The sequence below is a fragment of the Colossoma macropomum genome, unplaced genomic scaffold (genome assembly GCF_904425465.1).
Source record: "Colossoma macropomum unplaced genomic scaffold, Colossoma_macropomum, whole genome shotgun sequence".
Classification (NCBI taxonomy): Eukaryota; Metazoa; Chordata; class Actinopteri; order Characiformes; family Serrasalmidae; genus Colossoma; species Colossoma macropomum.
Window position 1 is genome coordinate 2,327,023 of NW_023494808.1, and position 26,542 is coordinate 2,353,564.

General features: G+C 39.6%; 1 protein-coding gene and 1 pseudogene across 2 annotated transcripts; both read right to left on the reverse strand.

Moving 5' to 3' along the window:
- Nucleotides 1-9,451: 9,451 nt before the first annotated feature.
- Nucleotides 9,452-12,315, reverse strand: LOC118798070 (microfibril-associated glycoprotein 4-like). 2 transcript variants are annotated; one of them, XM_036557395.1, is made up of 6 exons: nt 12,255-12,315; nt 11,864-11,889; nt 11,546-11,755; nt 11,334-11,430; nt 10,753-10,920; nt 9,452-10,250 (listed from the first exon to the last, which is right to left on the reverse strand). In XM_036557395.1, the coding sequence occupies exons 2-6, from the start codon at nt 11,864-11,866 to the stop codon at nt 9,982-9,984; spliced, it is 747 nt and encodes a 248-aa protein (XP_036413288.1). In that variant the 5' UTR covers nt 11,867-11,889; nt 12,255-12,315; the 3' UTR covers nt 9,452-9,981. The 2 variants fall into 2 exon arrangements, with proteins under 2 accessions (XP_036413288.1, XP_036413289.1); XM_036557396.1 differs by having other exon boundaries at nt 11,864-11,886; nt 12,255-12,298.
- An 8,242-nt stretch (nt 12,316-20,557) lies between these two features.
- On the reverse strand, nt 20,558-21,879 carry LOC118798102 (annotated as a pseudogene).
- Between the last annotated feature and the right edge of the window lie 4,663 nt (nt 21,880-26,542).

Consider the following 26,542-nt stretch of genomic DNA (forward strand, 5'->3'; position numbering starts at 1 on the left):
TTTAAATATGTGTTTAATACCTCAAAATATGTGTTATAACATCTTCAATTGTTGTGTGTACCAAGCTGCAGCAGCCGCACTTGTAGAGGACTTAATTAGACTCCATTTTGTGCTCTGCCTTTATAATATGGCGGGGTTTGTATACACGTCGCTGCTGATTGGGCAACACCTCTGATGCCGCACCTCAAAGCCCACTGCACACCTTCTAACACTGTTTCGACGGAACATGTTGATCAACCTGGAAACCGTAGCAAATTCATTTGCCTTTCTGATTGCATGGGATAATGTGTCCTATGATAACACGGTAAAAAATGCTAATACTCTTAAAACTTTGATGAGTTTGTGTGAGCTCTGCAAGTTATGGAAATAAAATACACATATAAATCAAATAACGTAATTATTTTATTAAAATCACTCATAGTTTCGCTCTTTCATTCTCTACTTATTGTTTCTTAGATTAGTAGGAATACTAATAACTGCTCAAAAAGATTTTGTGTCTTTGATAAAACACATTTGAAAGATCAACAGTGCCATCTAGTGACAGCATAAATATTTGTCTACAAGTCTTCGAAAGCGAGATATCAGCGGTGAACCTACATTTGTCTTTTGAGTTTTTATATGTTTTTAATGTTAATGATGGGAAAACAGTGGAACATTTGAAAATAATGTTTTCTTTGGGGACTGTTTTATCTCATGTGCATGTATCCCTCCGCCATGAATGGGTTTCAAAATACGTTTCAGGCCAAAATGTCATTACAAAATTATCATAAAACAGTGTGTCAGTCATCACACTTCCATGTAGTAACTTTCTGTGAGGGAGCATTTAGAGGTGGACGTCTGGTTCCTATCACCACGACTGTGAACAGTTCTGACTCGGTAAGTTTCTCTAGAAAGGAGTGTTTCACACCAAACCACTCTGAACGACTCTGTTAACATTTTAACCATTTTATTATAGAGTATTTTTGAAACTCTGTGGAATTACCCATGAAATACTCTTGTACTACTTAAAAACTGGCTTATAAACTGGTATAACATACATTTTGTATCTCTTTTGCCCTCAGTTATTACCAAATTGTCAACCCCTTATAATATAAAATAATAATAATGCATTAAAAATGTTAACCACCAAATGAAATGGGTTTGTTGAGACATTCATGCGACGCCATGTCGAGATGATTGGTCAAAAAAATGGTTTTATTTATTTTTAAACAGAGCCGTGGGCCACCATTGGTCCATAAAAATGCCGAAGAATTTGCGAGCTCCTGATTGGCTGGACTGGATGCGTTCGTATTTCAAATTCACTCCTTAACGGTTTTCAACGTTCAGTCAGGGCGTCGCTTAGCAACGTCGTTAAACTAGTTAGTCGCTAACCGCCGTACGACCAAAGGTCTGCTTGGAAATGTAGTCGTTAGAGCCCAAAAATGAAATAAAAGACGTTTTTAAAGAGAAGAACGTGAACAGGAGCCTCAGAATAACCGCATATTCCGCGTTTGGATCGTCATTTAATCCCCCTGAGCCTGAATGAGTAACGCCAGATGGATTAGCCTCGGCTAGCGCTAATGTTAGCTAGCTAGCTTGTTAATGACATTGAAGAAGGTAAGAAAGTCTTTTTTGTATGGAACTATTTCCAATATCTGCCCAAAAGCTTCCAGAAAGCTCTCCTAATGAGTGAATTTAGCCACTTTAAGGTCACTTATTGCTGACACAGGTGTTCAGCTTGTATAACCCCCATAGAAACCTTGCTGAAAAAGGACCGTTAGCAACCATAAGCATTAAAACCTAATGGCTTTGCTTTCTGATGGGAATTGGCTTTGGATCCCATTCAGAAACCATCAAATGCATTCAGAATCAGCCATTGGTCACCGGTTAAACCGTTAGGATCTTTTATGTTGTGAAATCAACGCATTAAAAAAGCAGGAACACATAATAAAACAATTATAGACCTACAGACACACTTAATGGTTTCTGTGGGTTTTTTCAGCATGGAAAGCATTGACCAGTGGAAAGGAGCAGCTGCACATAAGCCTGAGGTCACCATGTCTAATACCAAGCGTGGGCTGGAGGGGTATAAAGCCCCCCAGCATTGGGCTGTGGAGTAAAGGAACTGTGTTCTCTGGAGTGATGGAGCTCCATCCAGTACCTTTGGAGTATTGGAGTTGGAGTGATCCAGAACTGACCATCCAACATCAGTGCCTGATGTCACTAATGCTTAATCAAATCCTCACAGCGATGTTCCAACATCTAGAGTAAAGCCTTCCCAGAAGAGTAGAGGCTGTTACTGCAGCACAGACTGACTGTTAACACCTTCATTTCAGAATAAACGCTGGTGTCTACAAACTTTTTTTTTTTGATTAGTTTTACGATTAGTGTAAGATGAAGTAAATACAAAATATGTGCAAAAGTTTGTGCATCCCGCTCAAGCGCTTGATCAAAACAAATGATGGCTATAGAAAGTTTCATTCATCCAAAACTGGACTTAAGATGTATTTGTAAGAAGAACAAGAAAGAAACCATTCTAAAGGTAAGAAGCTGCTTTTCTCTCTTTTTGTTTTAAGGTTTGGTTGCTTTTGTTTTAGCTATTTACTGTATGGTGGTTCGATGTGTAGCGACTGAGTTGAATGTATTGGCTGCAGTGTCCAGCTGTTGGTTTCTTGTTTGAGATGAGGGTGATTTAATCTGATGTCCATCTTAGGAATTATTAGGCTATTAACAATGGACAGAGCCCAGACCTCAACACCACTGGATGTGGATGCGATTACCTGCAACCAGCTTCTAATACTGAACTTTGGAGGCATGGATAAATATCTCTGCAGGTACTTTTTTAAAGCTCTAATTAGGGCAAACAGTCAACAGACTAAATACTGAAAATGTTGAAAATGAAATTTAGTCGTCGAGGCTTCCATGTAATTTTCTGTTTAAAATATTTTCTATGTTTTCCTGACGCTAAAAAAATAATAACGTAGTTAATGCCTGTTTTGACTGAAAATTACATAAATGGAGGGTGGCCTCAGTACTGTAAAAACAATATAAATACAAAACATATAATATCTAAATACACATACATACATAAACAACCATTTTTGGAAGCTAAGACATTAATGACTGACCAAATAAAACAAAATAACTCTTTCATTTGAAGGTCTCAAGCAACTGTATACTGCTTATAGCAAGAAAACATCTGTGTGGGGAAATTCCATTATTGAGCTCTCCTTATAGACAGTACTGTGCTGCACCACCAGGTGGAGCACTACAACAGCTGAAACAGATCACAGGAAAGACCATTCTGCCAAAAAAGTGAAAAGGAAGCGGTGATTTTCCATATTATTCGCTTTGTAAGAGTGTCAAGTAAAAAATGTACAATATCTATAAACCTTTTCACACACACATTTTCTAAACCGCTTTTCCTTCTGTGTCGTGGGTATTAACCTTTTCATTAATAAAATAACTAACATTTTAATTCTTATTGGATGTAAATCTAAATTAAGATTATTGTTTATGAATTTAATGCATTTTCCTCCTCATTCAGTAGCTCTGTTGAAATTACTCATAACATACAGCACAATGAAAATATTACACTTTTAATAAGTATAGATCAGAGTGGGAAACTCCGGTCCTGTAGGGCTGGATTCCTGCACTGTTTGTTTATTTATTTATTTATTTATTTATTTATTATTTTCCCCTCCCTACTGTGGCACACCTGATGCAACTCATCGGCTAATTACCTAGCGCCTGCAAAATGTTGTAATTTTTCTGGTTCTAAAGGAGTTGTGGTCTGAACAAGAAGTGGTCTGAGAGCTCAAAGGCCCAGAAAGAAAACTGAGTCCTCTTTACAGTTCACCTACATTGTGAACACAAAAAAACTGAGGTCATTTGCAGTTTTTTCCCTCCCAGGTTCACTTTAACAGAACTCAGTTTGGTTCTTTTAAAACAAACTATATGTGAAAACACTAAGATTATGGCTTGAACTGAGCCAGAGTATGACAACAAGTGCAATAACAAAAGAAAGAAAAGCTTGAAAAGCTTGACCATCTTGTTTGTCTACATTTGTTTGTTTTGTGTTCCTCGAAAGAAATACAAGAGTACTCAGGAAGTGCTAATTCTGTTGCTAAAGTCCTGAAGATCTGAGAAATGCTGCTCTCTCTGTTGATGTTCTTGCACCGTTCAGAAGACTCATGATGTATTCTCAGTAAATGTGTTTTGTGCTTATGTGTTTGACTCAGCCCAAAGTACGAGAACACACCCAGTTGACACTCTGTTCGTTGTAATGTAAAAATATAATTGTGAAAGCTAATAAGGTGGAAATGTGCATGAATACCAGTATAAGTGTCAGTATAAAAATACTGGAATTACCATTTAGGTAACTGTTACATTTTGTTTAAACCGAAGAATCTCCCTTTGCTATTTTTAACTAACAAAGCATGTCTTGAAATGCGTTCCTCTGCCCTTGTTGTCACATAAAAAGGTAAGTCACAGTCCTATTTCCATTTTGCCCAAAGTCTTTCATTCCCTCCGGCTAACTGGATATCTGTTCATGAACAGATACTCGAATATCAAAATAAATTGATATGGACAGTTATTTCAAATAATTGTGAGAAATTACTGCGATTAGCTTGATCAGGTGATCATGTAATGACGGTGACATGCCTAACATGAACATGCAAATTTATAATCATGATTTGATTCTTCACTGATAATGAACTCTATGAACTGTATTTTTCCACAGTCCTAGTTGGTATGTAGTCTGACTAGTAAGACATTCCACGTTTCATGTCTGTCCTATACCAGCACGGTGTCCTGTTGCATGTCGGCTTATCGCATGATTGTGATTGAGTTATTATCTTAACACACTACACGAACATCATCATTTTGCACATCAGGAAGACGTAAAATAAAAAGGTTCCTTATTAACACTAACTTCTGCAAAGAACAAGCGTAAAGTGTCTGGGAATGAACTGTACACCGAAAAGGCAGTTATGATTTAACCCGTCTTATAATTGCAGACATTTGCTTTCAAATCCAGTCTACAGGTGCACCCAGCCACTAGTTCTTTTTCCACCTGTTGCAAAATGTTACAGCGTGCAAGCATTTTATGTTTGATGCGTTTGATGACAGTGGGACAAAGCATTCCCTTCTTTGTAATGATTGGATTTCTCTTGCTCGCCTGAGTAGCTTAAGAGACTGCTACCTGTTGACCAATTTCCATTTCATGTTTGGTCTGCAGCATTGTTTGGAACCCTTAATAGTAAAAGAAATCAGGAAGAGTAAGTGGCCTTTGTCAAGCTGACGTAATTAACTTTCTTCTGGATGGAGTTCCTTTCAGATGGCTTTGGGGAAAACCCGTAACCAGAGCTAACTTCAGGTTTTGGTTTGATAAAATCACTGTTCCTTGCACATGCACAAGTGCACTTGTGCCTAAAATATTAAAACTGACATTCATTGTCTGCATTCATTTACTGTTCCTTGAAAGAAGAGTCCTTATTACAGTCAGGAAGGGTATTTTTATTTTTATCTTTTTATAATGTAATGTTTCAAAACTAAACAATAAAATAAAGTCTGTACACAAGACAGAGCGTATAGAGTTAATGCAACTTAATCCACTGCAGTTATACTTCTCCTGATACAATTACAGTGACATGCCAAAAGTCATGGGACAGGAACTAGTATCGGGTAGGACCCCCTCTAGCCCTGTGAAATGCAGCAACTCGACGTGGTATCGAAGGCCTACAAGTGATCAGGAAGAAGTGAAACGAGTGGTTACCGGTCAAACCATGCCATGAGAACACATCCCACACCAGTATAAACCATTACCAGCCTGCACAGTGCCTGGTTGACAACTGGGGTTCATGGCTGTGCCACACACAAACCCTACCATCAGCCCAAAACGATTGACACAGTGACTCATCGAACCACGCCACATGTTGCCAGTCCTCTAGGGTCCAGTTAGCAACCTCACAAGTCCAGGTGAGGCACTGTGTCTGGTGTTGTGTGTTAACAGAGGCACTTATGTGTGTGGTGTCTCCTGCATTGTAATTTCTGCCAGAGTTGCTTGTCTGTTTGCATGGACAGTTCTAGCCAGATGCTGCCAGTCACGATCATTAAGCCCGTGGGCGGCCACTGCGCTGTCCACTATGGGTGGTAATATATATATAGTGTGTGTGTGCACACAGCAGAGAAGCTCTGATGGACCGGATGGCAAAGTGGTGAACATTTGTGGCAAACTTCTCTATGAACAGTTAAATTTGAACGATTTTGAAACATTTCAATTCAACAGTAACCCTTTGTCCAGGTAGTGTAGAACTACCTCCCGAAGCCGTTTGCGAGTGGTGGCCAATGTTCACGGAAAACAGAGAACTGTTTGGAAACGCTCTCCTGTGTTCGCCGAATTTGAACGCACCTCAACGTTAAGACAACGATGCAGTGTTTAAAAGTGTAAACGTTATCTGGAAAGTGAACAGTGTCACCGTGAATAATAGTTATTGCTTCTCTGTTCCAACTCCATTAATGATACCAGAGAAAATGCATTTCAAAATAGAAAATGTTACAGTTCAGCTCACAACATGAAGCAGGATGGCTTTTAACATTAGCATTAGCTAACCAACTCGCTAGCACAACTATTGCTGTGTCCCAAACCACACAATTCTACATTTCACATACTACACGAATGAGTGCACTTTTAATGGTATATGCACTATTTTTACACACTATTTAGTGGGCTAGTATGCGGTTTGGGTCACGGCGTATCTTACCAAGAATCTTTTTCATTCAGTGGACCGACGAGTTTCCTCTTCAGACGCACCAACATGGAGGATGTGTTGTCATGCCAGCTAAGGTAATTTACAAATAGTACAACTATGACCTTTTTTTTCTGAAGTTAGCTCTCACACTTTCGAGGATTTTGCTCTTGAGGCTGCCATCGTGCTGTTTTTAACTCTCCAGTAAACGGCAATGTCAAAACATTCCTAGTGAGCGTGACAAAGATGCGTAATGACGTCACCAACTAATCGACTGCTAAATTAGTTGTCAACTAATTTGGTCGTTGATTTTAGTCGACTAAGTCGAATAATCGTTGCACCCCTAGGTAACACCAATTCATAACCAATTTACATACTGCTGTCCCATGACTTTTTAGCACGCCAGTGTTTGTTCCTTAACTAAAGGCACTGAAGACATACTCTTGAGGGTCCCAACACATGTGATGGTCTAGTACCTTTTTTCTGAGAGCGGAGCTGTCTTACAACTAGGAGTGGGTGTTATGGCAAATATATCACAATACTTAAAACACCTTTTTATTACGCGTGATATGTATCACAATATTTTGACACATGGTGCACTGGTAGTACCACACTTAAAAACAGCCATCAAAAACTTTGGGTGCATTTATTTTTATTGAACTTTCCAAGTTCTGTCCTACGTTAAATCCAATTAATTAATTAGTCAGTATTCTTTAAGTATGAACGATATGCTCAGAAAAGCATCATGATAGCAAAATTTCTCACAATGATAAAAAATACTGTCATATTGCCCACCTCTACTTACAACCAGCTAACCAGTTAACTTTTTCAATTGCTGAAGTCCACAGGAAGCATTGATGCTGTTTACAAAGTTATGAAGGTCTGAGAAAGAGTATGAAACTGACAGCAGCAGATGATTTTTTTTTTTTAAAGAAATTTTTGCTGTTGACTTATTAACGTGTACTTTTGGACCTAGACTCCATAGCTAGGTCAGCAGAGCAAGCACAGATATAGTAACAGCAAGAAAGGCTAGCGTGGTCATAAACAGACTATGAGTCTGACAAGCTTAAGGAAAAAAGTTGGAAACGGCAGATACATACAGGAAAAAGATCATATCAAATCTATGCATTGGTGCATCATTACTGCCTAACGTTATACACTACAATAGGGCGTCAATACAAACATGCCAAATCTAAGCCTAATAGATTCTAGAATTAAGAAACTAATGAAGGAGATTTCAGTTCATGTTTGTAGTAAAAGTCAGATGTAAGTTAATCTTTGTGCATTTGTGATGCATTTATTTTTGATATTTTGATGTTTCTGGAGTGCTTTTTCACCCTAAGCTGAAGTTCAAAGAGGAGCATAGAAAAGATATGATTCTGTGTTGGAGAGAAAATGAGACCTTTTTGAGGACTGTGTTTAACCAGCTTGTGTTTATGATCTCACTTTCTTTATCAACTCATTATAGATTTAAAAACAGATTTTTTCAAGTAGCTTGGATTACTTTGTCTAAAATCCTCTTGATGAAGTTTTTAAAATCTAGAAAGAGGCTGATTTCTACACGAATCAAACAGCAATGAAAAGCCCCATGTTTATTTAAATTCAATTAATGAACCAGCTGATTCATGAGTCAAATATTTACTTGTTCGTTCCTTTTTTTTTTTTTTTTTTTAATGCATAAAACAAAATTTCACCTTTGACAGGGTCACAGTGTAACGGTTTCACAGAATTCAGACGCTTGCGGATTAAGAACGAGAAGTAAGCTTTAATGTTGAAGTCAGAGTCCAAGATCGTTGTCAAAAAACAGGCAAAAAGGCCAACACACAGAGAACAAATATCCGGGGCAAACAATCCAAAAGGGCAAATCCAAAAACAGAGTCGAAAACAACGGGTGCTACAGGTCATACACAAAATCCTGATCATAGATATAACGCTCAGTAGTTTACCAAAGAAACAATACCTCGCAAAGAACACTCGCTAAAGACCGGTCTTTAAAGCTAACTAAAGAAGTCACATGATCAATACACAGGTGAAACACATCAGTATTCAGGCGATCGAGAACACTGATAGGAGCGTGTAGGGAGATCAGCAGTCAGCTGATCTCCCTGTGTATTCTGGGGGATGGAGTCCGTGTGTGTACTGTGGTTTGTAGGAAGCGTCACAGTCATGTGATCTCCCAGAGGATTCTGGGAGATCGAGTCCGTTTCCTCCGCTTCACCCGTGACATTCGTGACACACAGAATCAAGGCAGGGAGGGAGTGAATACAAACCAAATGTCAAAGACCATGACAACATGACCTAAACGACTAAGCCAACACAGATACACCGATCAGGCATAACATCATGACCACCTCCTTGTTTCTGTGCTCATTGTCCATTTTAACAGCTCCACTTACTATATAGGTGCACTTTGTAGTTCTACAGTTACAGACTGTAGTCCATCTGTTTCTCTGCATACTTTGTTAGCCCCCTTTTACCCTGTTCTTCAGTGGTCAGGACCCCCATGGACCCTCACAGAGCAGGTACTATTTGGGTGGTGGTTCATTCTCAGCACTGCAGTAACACTGACGTGGTGGTGGTGTGTTAGTGTGTGTTGCGCTGGTACGAGTGGATCAGACACAGCAGTGCTGCTGGAGCATAGAAACAAGGAGGTGGTCATAATGTTATGCCTGATCTGTGTATGTATGAAGTAAAATGAGAGCACAAAATAAAACTCTTAGTATGTTTCAGAATGCAATAATTTTATTAAGAATTTTAAGAATATAATCAGAATACCAAACCAAACAGCAAGAATTATAGATTATGAGTCAAATGATCTAATAAGATTGATATGTTGGATTAATGAACTTAAAATGTGTACCAATTGAATCATCCCCTATTTGAGTGGTTCCCAATCCTGGTCCTGGATTGCATCCTGCCCTGCACATCTTAGTGTTTTCACTGCTCCTGACACACCTGATCCAACAAGGCAGCTCATTAACAAGCCCTTCCTGAGCTGAAGTAGGTGTTATAGAGGATGAAAACACAAACATGTGCAGGGGGTTCTCCAGGATCAGGGTTGGAAACCTGTGATCTTTTTAAAAGGAAAGAAAACATTGAAGTTAGCAGCACCCAGCATGTCTCTATATTTGGATATCTCTAAAGATAAAGCTGAAGAACGTTATATATGAGAGGGATCTCGTGTGTATCTTCCTGAAAGAAATGCTGCATTGACTTGTAGAATTCCACAATGCAGTTTCCTTCTGGGCTTTCACTTCTTCCCTTCAAGCTCTTCCAGAGACACTCGGCGGATCTTCATCACGATGGTCTTCAGGGAGTAATAGTAACCTCTCCAGCAGCCCCACATAACCCCTCCGTATTGATCTCCTATATTCCCCCATTTGTACAGGCCGTTGGGATTGGCAATGTGGCACGGCCACCAGCTATACCAGAATCCTCCAGCATAGCCATTTGCACAGCCAGCGTAGTCTTTGTCGAATGTTGCAAAATCCCTCCCGTTCTGGTAGGACAAACAATCACCTGCAAAATATATTATTCTATTTTATAGTGGAAAACATTTCAGTATTTTAAAGTGGGAAATCAACACTTCGGCATCTGTATCACCAGTGTTTTGTTCATGGTTAGCCGCCTTTCATCACGAGTTAAACTAGCAGTGTACTGTGGCTATTATGCTTTAGGTCTTCAAGTAGGTTTTTCTTACATTGTTGTGTGTTTTTTTTTTCCCTTGAAAACAAAACCATTGTAGAAATATTCTGTTTTACTGGCTGTGTCACTTTATTCAGTTTCTGGTACGGTCATAAAAATAACGAGAAATTCAGAGCTGTTACAGAGCAACTTGAAATCATACTAAATACATGACGCTATACAAGGTTTTTTTTCCACACAAGTAGTGTGTATATATATATATATATATATATATATATATATATATATATGCAAAAAACTGGACTGAACTGGGACGTTCTTAAACAAAAGCAGACAAACAAATATAAACACTTCAAGAATATAATGGTTTACTCACCTGCACCTCCATTGATGTAACCACTGATGCGCAGCCTGTAATTACTGGACTCTGGATCAATGGAGAAGGAGGTATATTGAGCATAGGCACTGCCACTATCAAAATCCTCCATGTCCACTCTCAGCTCATATTTATTTGCATACGTCATCAGAAACATGGTCTCCAGACCTGCAATTTGAAAAATAGATTAGATTGGCTTTCAACAAAATCCAACTATTCTGATTAGTAGACGGGAAACTGTCCAGGAGGAACCCAGTAGGAACAGGTAACCTGAAACACAGAACACTAACTAAATTCCCTACCAGCTTCCAGTTAGTATGAGGCATGTAAATTGAGGCGTCCCTGGACAGCCCAGTGTTACAATATAAACACACTATGTTTAGACTGGGCTTTTGGAGAAATGCGTTCGGCACCAAATACATATTATAAGACTTGGATTATTTTGATAGTGATCTCACATTAGGATAACATTTTTCAATCCTAATCTATCTGTGCTGTCACCAGCAGAAAGACGCACAAAATAAAGAAATATATTGGTTGCTTTTTATTATTCAATTGCAAAATGCCATGCTGTGCCTCACCCAGCCAGTATTCTCCACTTATGTTCCCAAAGCCGTTCTTGTACTGCGCCCATGGTCTGTAGAAACTTACACTGCCGTCCATTCTCCTCTGAATCACCTGGGGGTTGGATTGTACAGTAGATCGTTACCAGAGCATTTTTTACAAACATAAGCCGTCACACCAACAGACTGTATGCTCAAGTGGTTTTGAACATTATAATAGTTTCACTCACCGTCCATTTCCCGTCCTTGTGGCTGTCGTACTCGTCGCAGCCCATATCGCAGTAAACCTGCACTGGTTTCTCAGAACCCTTTGGGTAGATGGTGTAGACACCACTGTGGCTGGATCCATTGTTGAAAATATCCTCACAGTCCAGAGGTAGGAACTCCCTATTGACAGGGTGGGACTGCACCAGCAGGGGGAGTGCTACAAACAGCAGCAGCTGAAAGCAGGAGTAATGGAAAGGAAATGACAGCAAAGACAGCTTTTAGATGTTTTTCCTACAAGCAATATGACCTTCAAGAAGCATGGAAAGACTAGACTGGCTTACCATGTCTCTGAGGTGTCTTCCTTCTGCTAAGAAAAAAAATATACAAACGAAATTAATTCTTATTTCTAACTATTTGTAACTATGACAAAACAAAACAAGATTGTGCTGCAAAAAAACTGAATTCAGTGCTTTTCCTTTTCACCTTGGAACAATATTCACTCCCCATACATTGGTACGACCCCAGGAAAATAAACTATTCATAAAAGAAATAGTATGATTGTTACTTTATAAAAAATAGGCATTATAAATGTCTGGATTATTTTGAGTGAATGCTACAAAAGTATTTCTTTCTCCATGAGGATGTTAACGACTGATGCGATTAATTAGCATTGATTTATATTATTAGCAAAATGCATTTGTGTTTGTGTGATAGGCATTTGTCTGTTCTTACCGTATTCTGTAGTTTCAAGACTGCTCTGTGCAGATATCGCTACGTTTGGCTGCAAATGCACAAGAAAGGAACATTACCAGTCCTTTTATAGGGTCTCTAGTCATTCTGGCATAGATCCAGTTTTTGTGACGTCAGTTCTTCCAAACCGCTAGCAGGTAGTCAGACGGCATTTTAAAGCTAAAAATACATAGATAAATTGTTTCCAAGCAGTAACGCACAACGCACTTATGTGCCCATCATGATATGGTTCCCTAGCTGTGATGAAACTTGCTGCACTGCATTGAGAGAATATTTTCCTACCTTACTTTTTATGATGAGAAAAGGGGTATGTATTTCATAATTTCACGATGCAAAGAGTCCTTTAAACATGCAAATATAGGACCATTGTGTTTACTCAGAACCCTTGAGGAACTATCCTTTTTAAGAGTGTGGGTTTAGTGTTCATTAGCTTTTTAATCTCCTCTATTTTTAAATTAATTTTTTTAATCTCCAATACTGTCATCTAAATGTAAGCCTGCAGCCCTGCACTAATATTGGCTGAAGTCTGTTCTTCCCCGGTTTTGTTGTTGCTCTTTCCTTCCCTGCACTTGACCATATATCCATTCCATTAAGTCTTACAAATACTCGAATATCAAAATTAGTCCCTAATCTTGACTGTCTCAACTACTACAAAGTCATGGTCTTGACTTTGTCCCAACAACACCACTTCATCATTGGCACTTGTTTCATTTCAAATCCACTCGGCAGGCGTACCATGATGAAACTGTTTTCTACCCTGAACAGAAGCTTTGAAATTAAATGTAAGTTGTTAAAATTCTGTTCAACAGTAAAATAGTTGGCTTATTGTGGTATTGTTGAGCTTTGTTTTACAGCAACTGTCAAGGCAATTAAACTGCAAGTTTAAAAAAGAAAACTTTCTTCTGACCTTTCGAACAGTTTTGGGGGAAACATGTAATCAGAGATACCCAGAAGAACTTTTTCCTGCAACTAAATCAGTGTTTATTTCCCACACACAGACACGTACACCCACATGGTTAACAGTGAAAAGACTGACATCCTGGTCAGTCTGCATTCACTTGCTATTGTGTAACTTCAGTGTTATTCTTTGAAAGCAAGATTCTTAATCCAGGCAAGTCCTTTTTGATCATTATCATACAGCATAGTCTGAAATAGTCACTGACAGACACCAAAACATCTTTAGTGTAAGTGTTTCTAGCTGTATGTGTAGTGCAGTGGTGTGTCTAAGCAGTGTCTAGGGTGGCAACAGCTCACACAGAAATTTGACTGCCCACCATGGTGCTCCCCATATTATTATTATTATTATTATTATTATTATTATTGTACACTACAATATTTTTGTCTCCAGCTTGTTGCTGTTGTCCTCTTCCTCTTTTACCTTCAAGTGTTCAACAATATAATTGTCTCTTCTGATGAATTTGGTCAAGAATCTATTTGTTTCTTAATAATTGATCCAAGCAGACAAAAGCTGTCCACCACTTCACTGCTTACTATCAATGGTAAATTTATTTGTTTTTTTCAGGTTGTCATAACCTTTTCTTCATAATGAACCCCAAATTTTCAGTTTTAGTTTTCATTAAACTGACCTTCATTTCTTCCTGATTTACCACTTTTAGTGTTGTCATCAGCATATCGAAGGTTATTGATGTTTCTTTCATCAATCCATGGTTATTTTCCTTCTATCCTGCTTATTATATTATAGCATGGGGCAGAGCTGGTCCAAACCTCCCTGTGGCCCTAAGCAAAATTCTGCAAAGGGGCCCTCCTACCTGTTCCGTGAGCCATGTACATCATTTGCAACTGGCACACAATGGCACCCCAGTGCTCGCACTACAATCCTCCCTCCTTTAAAACAGTTGCTCCTTTGGTTGCTCTAAGAATAAGTATAGGCCTATACAGCCAATTCAAACTCCTTGGCTCCCCCTGTTTTCTTTTTATACGTTTTCAAATATTAAAATACTACAGTTTGGGTGAATACTTGGTTATTATTTACTGAGAAATAAGCATCCATATTGCCCAGTATGCCCAGCTAATCATCATCTTAAACCACTTGATCCAGATCCATCCCAGGTGACCCTGCCATTCTTGGACACCCCAAGCCTCTCAGGGGCCAACTTGGGGGTATAATCCCTCCAGCGGGTCCTATTATGACCTTGGGGTCTCGTCCCAGGCCGGAGGTTGGCATCTCTGCTTTTTGCGATTGATGTCTTCTTAGCTCCATTACATGGATGCCTCCAGCGCTCACTGGGGCTGATTGTAAAGTCGTCGGTATGTGGATTGGCACCTCCCAAGTCGGAGCCCATGGTCATAGCCCGGAAAAGGATATCATGCCCACTCCAGGTAAGGGGAGAGGACCTGCCTCAGGTGGAGGGATTTAAGTATCTTGGGGTCTTGTTGACGAGTGATGGGAAGATAGATTGTGAGATCGGCCGCATGCTGGGACAGGCAGCAGCAGTAATGTGGTCGCTGTGCCGGACTGTAGTGGAGAAGAGGGAGCTGAGCCATAAGGCGGAGCTCTCTGTTTACCGGTCAGTCTACATCCCGACCATCACCTGTGATTATACGCTTTGGGTAATGATCGAGAAAATAAGGTTGCAGATACAAGTGGCATAAATGAGCTTTCCTCACAGGGTGGTGGGCTACACTCTACTTGATGGGGTGAGGAGCTTGGTCATCTGGGAGGAGCTCAAAGTAGAGACACTACTCCTCTACATCGAGAGGAGCCAGTTGAGGTGGTTCGGGCATCTGCTTAGGATGCCTCCTGGCCCCCTTCCGTTGAAGGTTTACCAGGCACTGCCTACTGGGACGATGCGCAACTAAGAAACATTTTAAATTCACTATTTAATCAATGTTAATCCGTTGCTTTCCATTTTGCACTAGTCCACAGTTGTAGCTGTACCCTGACTGAGAGGCTAGATAATCATTGTCTTGTTTCAAAATGATGTGCACCTATGAAGTGTGCGCCATTATGCGCGTATACTGTCTGGACTGGACTTCATAGAGGCCGCTGCTGCAAAGTGCGAGTTTCATTTCATGCATGCGCGTATGAACACATGTTTAGAGACTGCAGCTCAGAAAAGATAACTGCATGTCAGTGTTCATAATAACATAATAGCATAATAACAATTAAAAAAAATCTACAGCTGTAGAATTTTATGGATGATGACTGAAAGAAGTGAAGGGCTATTTATTGCTCTGTTTTCACTTTGCTTTCTCGCCATATGTAGCTAAGAGGGCAAGGCTGAATTTGGCTTCCTGTTTGGCAGCTTCTTATTCAGCTTTTTTGTTTCTCCTTATATGATGCAGCCTGAGACACCTCAGTGTACAACTGATGCCCCATTTAAGGTGGAGTGCAAAATTCAAATGAGAAGCTGTCATGCATCCAGCAAGCTCTCAGAGGAACACGGACTCCATCTCCCAGAATCCTCTGGAAGATCACATGACTGCTAAGCTTCCTTCACACCCGGAGTCTAACTTGGACTCCATTGAGTATTGATGTGTATCACTTGTGTGTTAGTCATATGACTTCCATAGTTTAGTTTATAAGCCTGGGCTTTAGCTAGAGATAGTTGCGAAGTATTGTTTCCAATGTGAACTACTGAGTGTTTATTCTATTGTTTATATCCTGTTTTTTGACCATTGCTTTTGTTATTTCGACTTTGCCTTTTGCTCTGCCCTGGATTGTTTGCTGGACTTATCTAATTCATGTTTTTGACCCTTTTTGCTTGTTCCACTGACTACGTCTTTTGCCTACCCCTTTGTGTTTGTTAGCATCGTGTTGTGCTTACTGTTATTATTGTGCTGTGCTTTTTGGATCTGACCCACTACGACTGTTTTTTGATTGTGACTCTGGATTTTGATTTTGTTAGTAAAAGCTCTGTGGTGATTTCAAACCGCGAGCATCTGACTTTTCTTGGCACTTTACAGAAGCTAACTTGAGTTTCATGCTAAGAGGGGGTTCCGGGGAGTCACTTGTTGGTCCAGCTTCCAAGTGTCCTCAAATGTGTAATCAGACATTGTACTGATTTAGTTAGAGAAGCTAAGCCTGCTGTGCATATGTATGCTGTCCTGTTGTGAAGCTCAACTTTTGGTCGTCTTGCGCGTAATGATACCAAATTTTGCTAAGGACAGAAATTATTCCGGTTATCCTGAATGGCTACCTCTTCTTTTACCTGCACTGAGAAGTTTTTTTTTTGTTGTGTCCTAAACCACATTGACTTGTGTGCATGACCTGAATTAAGACTACATGCTGTTTGAGTGGGTTGAGAGAAGTTTTGGGCTTGGTTTTGCAGAAATGGTCTGGATGTTAATTGACTTTCAGTATTTCTTGGCACAGTTAGCCTTATAGCTCCAATTCTAAACTAAAAAGGCAAACTTTTGACACCAAACATGGCTGATTGACCATATTTGAGGTAAGTGGAAAATCATGTAAAACTGTTCCTTTAAATGGGTCATCTATCTTGCCTACTGTCACTAAATCCCTTGCAACCCGTTAACCAATTAACTAAGGCTATGTTCACATTAGCAGGTTGAAGTGACACAAATCCGATTTTTTGCCATAATGTGACTCAGATCTGATGCTTTCAGAGCTGTGTGGACACAAATCTCATCTTTTCAAATCCGACCTGAGTCACTTTCATATGTGGTCCTAGATCATATATGTATCCGATTTGTGGTCATGCGACCTTAATGTGACGCTCCGATCAGATTCATGTGCTTTTTTCCACTGCACGTGCGGCATCATTCAGTGTTACCATGGCAGCCTCGCCAAACAGAAGTTAAACTAACTGAAAAGACGTTTACACAGCAGGTAAACGCGGCCCAAATCTGATTTCATCACCAAATCCGATTTTTTTTTTGTTTGGCTGTTCACATTATCTTTTAAATGTGACCTGTATGTGACATTAGTCTGAACAGATCACGCTCCTAAACCGACCTGCATGCGCAAAAGAACAATGCTTCACGTAGCTCATCCGGAGGTAAACAATCATGACGGGCAGTGAACGCCAGTCGCTCCCGCAGCTTTCAGTTTCGTCTTCGCCAGCATCGCAGGAGTGAGTATAAAGTTCCAGTGGTTGGCAGCTGGACTCATCACCCACAGCGTGTTAGAGTTCGCCGTAAAAAGGGCTCTTTATTCGGCCGCTTCTTTGGTTCGTGTCCTCGGATTCTTTAAGCTGTTTTCTGACGCTACAGCCTCGGTCTCCTCCGGCCGCATTCGGCCGGTTCGAAACCTCTTTGAACACGGAGCGGTTTGATGAGTCTCTTCTAATTTTTTTGTGCAGATGCATCAGCCTGAATGTTTGAGTCTCAGCAGCGTAAAATTATGACGAATGTCAAGTTGGACTGACGTAAAAGTCGCATGAATGTGTCGCATTGCCGCAGATCGGATATTTATCGGATTTCAGTACCACATATGAAAGCGTCTCAAATCGGAATTGAAAATGTCAGATTCAATGCGTTTTTTTGCTGTTCACACTGCCACACAGATGACACATCTGTGTCACATTTGAGGAAAAAGATTGGATTTGGGCCACTTTTACCTGCTGTGTAAACGTAGCCTTCGTCTTATACTCTTGTAATAAGGCTGCGAACTACAGGTTTGTAGTACATTAGGTACAGATCTGTTAACTGGAACCTTTGAAAGTGTGTTTTTAAATAGCCTTACTTACAGACTAGTCTAAAAATCTTAGGAAAGTAAGATGGAGAGGGTTTGTAGTGGAGCTACCAAACCTTCATGAGGTCTACTGAGTTCTTCAAGCACTACGTTTAGATGAATAATGCACTGCAGAACCCTGAAAAATGGCACACAAGTGTTACAACACAAACACATGAAATCTAAGCCTGGTAGAAGTCAAGGTACCTTGAGATTTCAGTTTGTGTTTAATGAATCCATGTCTTTTATGTTTATTTATATCAAGTTAATGTTCATGCATATATATATATATATATATATATATATATTATATATATATATTATATATATATCACTTTGATATTTTGGTCTATTTCATGTCACACGTCATGCTAAGTTGCTCTAGTTTTCCACATTTTTACACATGAACAGGAAAATGATGATGTCATTTAGCCTGTTGAAGAGAGAGAGGGAGAGATATCTTTCTTTACAGGAATAATCTGGATGGAGTGATGTGCTCTACCATGACTGAACTCATGAATCCATTTTATCAGTTCATCATCTGCTAAGTTGGTTCAGGCATGGTACATCAGAAAAACAAACACGGGCTCTGAGCATGAGGAAACTGTGCTGTGCATTCCTGTAAACCCCAGACATGCTGCCAAACAATTCATCTGCTTTAGAAATGCCTGAAGAAAAAACATAAAAGAAGGACCAGCCTTCAACCAGCTATCAACCACACATTAGCTCAAATAATGCAACTAAATCTTGCAAATGTGAAATAAAACATTATTTAAACCAGTGTTTCTCAATCCTGTTTAAGGGGACTCTCTGTCCAGCACAGTCTCAACTATTCACCGCCTCAACAGACCTTCTAAACAAAGGTTTTAGGGCAGGGATGTCAAACTCAACCACTGAAAGGGCCATATAAAAATCTCAGCAAATCTGAGGGCCAGCTGGGTTTTTATTTAATTTTTACTTAACATTTTGCTGTGACCCGAATGAGCCATTGTTTACTCAAAATATGCAAAAACTGCACAAATAGTCATTGACTTCTTGTTTAAAAATAATTGTAAATAAAATAATTTAGGTCATTCTTTACAACTGCCTATTTGTCTGGTGTCTAGTTCAAGCATCTTTTCTTTTTACATTTGCATTTATGGCATTTGGCAGACGCTCTTATCCAGAGTGACCATTTTACACAGGTAGGTGAAGGTAGTGTTAAGAGTCTTGCCCAAGCACTCTTATTGGTCTTATTGTTGGGTGCTTGTCCAGGCAGGGGATTGAACCCCAGTCTATAGCACAGAAAGCAGAGGTGTTACCCACTACACTACACCAACCACTATAACTGCTGACCCATAGATTGTTGTTGGGGGAAGGCAGTCAGAGCGCACACTTGTTGCAGTGCATGCTGGGGACTGTAGTGCATCTCGGGGTGAAATGGGCTATCATGAATAGAAAATTAAAATTATTTCGCAGGTTGAACAGGACTGTGTCACGGGCCTGACTTGACTTGTGTTTGACACGTGGGCTCTAGGGGATACAGAAAATGTGCTGTGGGTCCCCAGAAGCAGGATTACATTTTGTATAAAACTTTTTTTACTTCTTGAATGTTTGGATTTGGAAGTGTTGTGTTTAGTTTTCCCCCATTATGATTGCATTGAGTCATTGCGTTAAGTCATACGTCCTCTAGTCCTTCGTCAGCGGTCACAGGACGCTGCCCACAGGACTCTGTTGGCTGGATGTTTTTGGTTCTCAGTCCAGCAGCAACACTGAGGTGTCTAAAAACTCCAGCAGCACTGCTGTGTCTGATCCACTCAGACCAGTGCAGCACACACTAACACACCACCACCATGTCAGTATCACTGCTGAGAATGACCCACCACCCCAATAATACCTGCTCTGTGGGGGTCCTGTGGGGGTCCTGACCGTTTGAAGAACAGGGTAACAAAGTATGCAGAGAAACAGATGGACTACAGTCTGAAACTGTAGAACTACAGAGTGAGACTACACGGTCAGTGGAGCTGATACAGTGGACAGTGAGTGTAGAAACAAGGAGGTGGACTTAATGAAGTGCCTGGCCGGTGTGTGTATATAATGGTGGTGGGTTTAATAAATGTCAGTTGCAGTATTTCTTACTGCTGCCTTGATAAGCTAGGGATTTGACGTTATTCAGACCTTCAGAAGTGAAGTCTGCACATTCAGAACAAATGCATGCTACATTTAGTGCTTAAAGTCAGTGAGTGCTATGGACAGTGGCCCAGTTGTCCCTATTGCTATGGAGGAATAGAGATAAAGAAGTACAGCGCAGGGTTTCATAAATGGACTTTTTAATAAACTTGCACAAGAATATAAAACGAAAAAAGTACATCAAGATATTGAGTGTATACAAATAAAAGACAAATAGAAGAGAAATAAGATCTTTCCACTTAATCTAATATTTAAAAAGGAAACTCTGATTGGAGAGATGAAGCTTAGAAAAAAATGCCAGGAAATAAAATCACATGCCTCATTATATACTGACTGTAAAATTTAAAGCTGAACATATTGTGGTATAACAATATAACCATATAAAATATGTCACTTTGCAACCATAACATGAAGATACTCCCAGCCTTCTAGCATCAATACCCCATCATTGTGCTTAATGGCTCTAAGGCACAAGGCTAATCTTCATGCAGATATACTTGAGACCGTAATCGAGGCCTCTCCACGGCTTCCACGAGTTACCAATAGCATACAAGGTACCATCACGTCCTCCTAGATAAATACCATTAGGATTAGCAGTGTGTCCTTGATTATACCAAAAACCCCCGAGATATGTCCTGGCTAAGTTAAGACCTGAAGCGTCCTGGTCCATGTTAAAGGTGGAGAACTTCATTCCGTTATGGTAAACGAGGCCATCACCTGCAGGGAGGAGGACTGTTTTAATAATCTAAATCTTAGTTACTATGTACGTGAACTCTGGAAAGTTTGTCTTTGTACTTATGTTATTTCAGCATTTTTAAATAAACTCTACTTAATCTGTCTCTCACCTGCTCCTCCATCGATGAAGCCGCTAACATGGAGCGCGTAGCCATTAGCTTCAGAGTCCACTGAGAAAGAGGTGTAGAGGGCGTAGGCCTTTAACCCATCAAAGTCCTCCAGGTCCACTCTCAGCTGATAGTTCCTTTTCGTGTGTCAGAAGGTAGAGGTTCTCCAGCCCTGCAGATGCACAAACATATGTTGATTATAGTCATGAATGCTTATCCAATTTTGATTAATGCACTGCAAAAAGTTGGTATCAAATTTCTGTACCATATCCATCTTTCTTACCCAGCCAGTGTTCTCCACTCTGGTTTCCAAAGCCTCTCCTGTATGCCTCCCATGTCCTGTAGAAACTCACAGTGCCGTCCATTCTCCTCTGAAACACCTGTGAAAGAGGTTGACATGGATGGCGCAGTCAGGTTAGCCGTCATCTGGATCTGCTGTTGGCTGACGAAGCAGATTTAGCACTTTTGTGTTCACCTCCAAATTCAGTGACACTGCATTAGCCGCAGTTTGAAAAGATGCGGTGAAGCTTTGCGTCATAGTGTTGGACCTAGCTAGTGGGTGGGAACTGGCCTGTACTAAATTGGAGGAAAAATTGGGTAACCCCCCCTTAAAAAAGGGTTATGCTCCACTCAAGAGTAACAGTAGTAAAGGTTACGTCATTACTGACCGCTAAAGCAAAACAGCAGTATAGTGTATATAACATGTCTTCCAGTGTACTAAACCATGAATAAATCTTACAGTCCATCCTCCAGATTGACCATCAGTGCTGTGCATTTCACAGTACACCTCTACAGGCGTGTCCTCTGTTGGGTAGATGGTGTACACTCCACTGAGCCGAGTGCCGTTCCTGTAGATCTCATCACAGTCCTGAGGCAGTACATGCACATAAACTGGAGCAGAGCTGACCAACAGAGGGAGCACTAGAGCTAAATACCAGTACATCTGAAAAAAAGAGAGATTACGTTTTCCATGAAGGTGGTTGTCCTTTTTTAATTTTTTAATTATTTTTTAAAGAAGGTGTTTCAAGGTACTTGTTAAAATGTTTCAGAATATTATATCTAATCATTCAGCCTCCAGTCCAGTTTTTTAATTGTTGAAATCATGACGGTACCAAAAAGTATAATTTTAGGCAATTTATGTTAATGAAAGTAAAATACCTTCTGAAATGAAACTGAACAGATATCAAAGAACCAACAACCAGTAAACAAAAACCAGTAAAGAATACAGTATAAAGGCAGTACTGCTCACCATGATAACGAAGGCCTGGTTCCTTTCTCTGGTTAAAGAAACATATAATAATTTTTAAAACGATTTTTCAAGTGACACTTTAACATTTACTTAGACTACACGTTTAATTCTGAGCATTCACTGTATTGATATGTTGAGTCAGTAATCAGTTACCAAGGATTAAGTGCCAAGTAAGATGTGGAAAAAGTACTTGCCTGTGCAGTTTATTTGTAGCGGATTCCTATGCTGCAGTCATAGTCATTTTCTGTCCAAGAATTTCCACAGTTAATGGAAAATTAATGATTGGTGAGTTTTTGCAGTTCAGTCTGGGTTCTACTTCACACAGTTTGTGAACTCAAGAGTTACAGTATATTAGATCAGTGCAGTGCAGTCAGAAATAGAGAAGTGATAGACAAGTCACAAATAAAAAAATATTCTAAAAGGTATGTAAATACTTGTAGTCCTTTACAGTTCATGTCTAATATTGGAGATATTCATACAGATAATATCTACATGATTTCTGTAATCCAAAATATTAGATCAGGTCAGCATCTTTGATACTGTTCTTACTTGATTTTATTACATTGAATAATAAGGTTGCATCACAGTGCATTGTTAGTGTTTTTATTGGTGAGGAAAAAAGCAAACCTTTTCATTCATACTTAATCAGTTTCCTTGACTCATGTTAAAGAATCACTCAAAAAAATCTTTTGACAAATTGCATAACAATACAGAAGGAATGAGGAACCTGCAAAACAGTGAAAGCTCTGTAATTATGCAAAGGGTTCCTTGAGTGTTCATGGTTCTATTTAGAATTAAAAAAAAAAAAACAACAACTAAAGAACACATCTTTTTTAAGAGTGTAGAGTATAGAGTAAAATATAAAGAATACAGGAATGTTGCTTACTATGTGAGTAGTCCAGATTCTTTATTCCTGTTTAATGAAATGTAATGATTTGTCAGATTAGTTTATCAACTGACCATTTCCACGAGGGAAGACGGAACTTCTAATTCTTAGCAATAATAACCAAGTATTGATATTTTAAATTAGTAAGCATCAGTGAGAAATAATCCATGCCAAGTTACAAGTGGAGAAAAACCTGATGGCCAAAAACTTGCGATAAGAGTTGGGTTGCAGTTTAATTTGTCCGTAACGGATTGTGGTGGTGCAGGTTTAACAGCTCTGTGCTTTGCCGGTTATGCCTTGTTTTGGTTGGTTTCTTCTAAAGACCAGTGTTGTGATGTTTGTGTAAAATTTGACTTGAGTTGACTGATCCCTAAATTCACATATCGTCGCTGTCTAAAGAAAAACAAATATCTCCAAAATAGTACCTTTACAGGAGAAGGCAGAAACTCTCTTACTTTTCAATGTAAGTCAAAGTAAAGAGGTTTTATTCCACATAATTTTAGAGCATTTCTATTGGTCCATTCATCATGAATCAGGACAGCTGGTGTGTTGAAATAATGTAAAAAAATGAACAAAAATGGAGAGGCAGTCACTACTTTTAAGCAGAGATAATGTGAACACTTTTTTTTTAGTGCTTGTGCATTTTGTATGAATTGTAGAGGGTGGATTGTTTCTCCAGTAAAATGGCATTACAGTACTTAACACTGCTCTTAACCAACACATGAACAAGTTTCTCTGCGTCACTCTGAGATATCAAAGGCTGTGTATGGGCGTGTAAAGACATACTCTAAAAAAAAAAAAATGTAAATGTTTTCCTGACAAACGGATGTTCCTGCTAAAGCCAGAGTTGACTGATAAATTAATGTGAACGGTTATTAATCTCAGTGTTACCGGTCTGGCATGGAAAGGAAAAGACGCTGGATGCGTGTTTGTGGAACGCCCTGCCATGCAGCCTCAGTATGTTCCTGAAGTTCATTCGTGGTAGCTGCTGGTGGTCTGGGGGACAAACTGGGTGAATGCACAGGTCCAGGAACTGTGGTGGAGCCTTGTCCTGTTGGAATATGGCACCAGGGGACTTCTATAGATAACGTACTACATCAGGCTCCAACATCCCTGTGATGTATCGCTGGCTGGTCAAGGTACCGACAACGCCAGGTGCTGAAGCTGTATAGTGCTGCAAAGTGCATGCCACTATGAGCCTTTGACCATGGTGTCCCCTTATGATCATCATGGTGCAGTAAACTGAAGCAGGACTTGACTGAAAACAATATGATACCAGTTATCCTGCCACTGGTGACTACTGCAGAGGCAGATATCTGTGGTTACAGGGTCAGCGGTAGCCAAAGCAATGGGTTGTTATTGCAGATGGCAATGGACGCTGCTGCGAATGGCATTGAACAGTGCAGACAGACACCTCTAACACGCAAATCATTCCAACTGTTTGGCTAAGCTCTGATGTGGCTGTTTAGCCCATCTTAGCCATGTGCACCAGATGTCTGTCCTTCTGTTTGTGCATCAAGGTAGTCCAGGCACCTCACTTCAGTAAGTCCGACCCTCCTCTACCTGCAGATGTCATACTCTCAAAGCCTGAAACCTGGATGTATGGCTGTCATCTTTAATTTATCATGACCTACATAAGTTTCAGAAACACGTGATGATGCCTCATGATGCACTCATGTTAATGCCCAGCAGTGCATTTAGGTTTAGAGTTTTAAACTGTAAATGACAGCTATTTAATAAGTGACATCTAACAACTTGTGACCCTCAAAATTAGCAGCAGGGCTGAAACCCATAAGAGAAGGCTGGTCAGATTAACATCTTTCTCAAGTGGTCTGATCATAAGTGGACAGTGAGATGTACATCTTTTGTACACTTGGCATTTGCGTGTGTCTTGAATGCATCTGATTGTGATTGGTGACTGGATGTGATTGGATTTTGTGACTGGAGGAAGGGTGCTGCCCGCATTTACTGTGTTACTATGTGTGTCCTTGTTGGTGTTAACAAGTTTATCATTTAAACCCGTTGGCTTTGTTGTAGTTTTATGTTAAACATGTTTTCTGTTTTTTTTTTCTTTTAGATGCTGAAAAATGAATAGCTTGTACTTACTGAGCATTTTAATTTGAAATACAATAAATTAGGGGAGTCTCTGACTTTTGCACAGTACTGTACATCTACCGTACAAGCACTTCACCGCTTAGGTGGACTAACATACTCAATCTCAAAGCCCTATTTACTGGTCACTAATACTGTCCAGTTGAAGCATGTTTTCCTTCCTCATCATCACTAACACAAGTGTTCAAGACATGGTTGAAAGCATGATTGAAGCAGAAAAACTCTAAGGCTCAGAAATGCAGCAGAGAATCTGGCAAGATTTCACAACAAAGAGGAGTGCTATATAGGAAACTTAACACAGGTGTGTTAATCCATCAGAAACTGACAACCATAACCATGTCAACAGTTCAGTATTCAGATCAGTGGGACATCTTGTGGCCATTCGCTGGTCCTGCAGCTGAAGGTGCAATTGTGGATGTGACAAATACATGATATACCGTGATAGACAGGTCACACAGAGATCTCACTGTGCGTGTACCTGTTCATCTCTGCCTGGAGAACTGTATGGTCTCCGGAATGCAGATGCTGATAACAACTGTCAGTTTGAAATTGTCACATTACTTAAATTCAAGCAGCGTCCAGTTTTTCCCCTAGTCAGCACTTCAGAAAATTAGCTCACATATCAGATTAAAGTGAACTCATGTAGTGTTTCTTAGGTTTGTTGTGCAAATATCGGATTAAAACTACAATCACTGTTTCCACTGTTCTGGTTCACTTCTGTTGAGTTTGCAAGTAAAGTCTTAAAGTCAAAGAATTTGACAGTTGAAAGTAATAGAAGCTTTTTTTTTATTATTAAAAAAAGTGAAACAAAAAAACTTGATAAAAAGATACATAAAAATGAGGGTGAGAATGGGCAAAAAACGAATATTTAATGAAATATGAATAACTGAACTTTTGCTGCACTATACCGAACTCCAATTTCTTAAATTATTCTAACATAGTTTATGTGCATCATAATTATGACACTGACTTATTAATGTGCATGGTTTGAGGCTGTTTTGCAAGTATGAGCCATTTAGCTGCCATCTATGATTTACGTTATAGTAATTGTCCCAAAACATGGATGATGAACAGGGTCTGCTGGCTGTGGTTCAGCACCTTGGAGAGTCTTTGTATCAGTGGAGATTTGGTCCATCATGCATCATCGCATTATTTACCGTTTTACTATTTATGGATTCTGGATATTATACTTGTTATTGCAACACTAAAAAACTAAACCACTAAACCATGAATAAGTCATGCTGCTATGTTGATTATGGTGACGTTAACTCTCCTTATTCAGGAAACTTTAAAGGAAATTAGCATTAATGGCTTTTGAGAATATCTGTGGTCAAAAAGCCTCCGTAACTGAATTTTTAG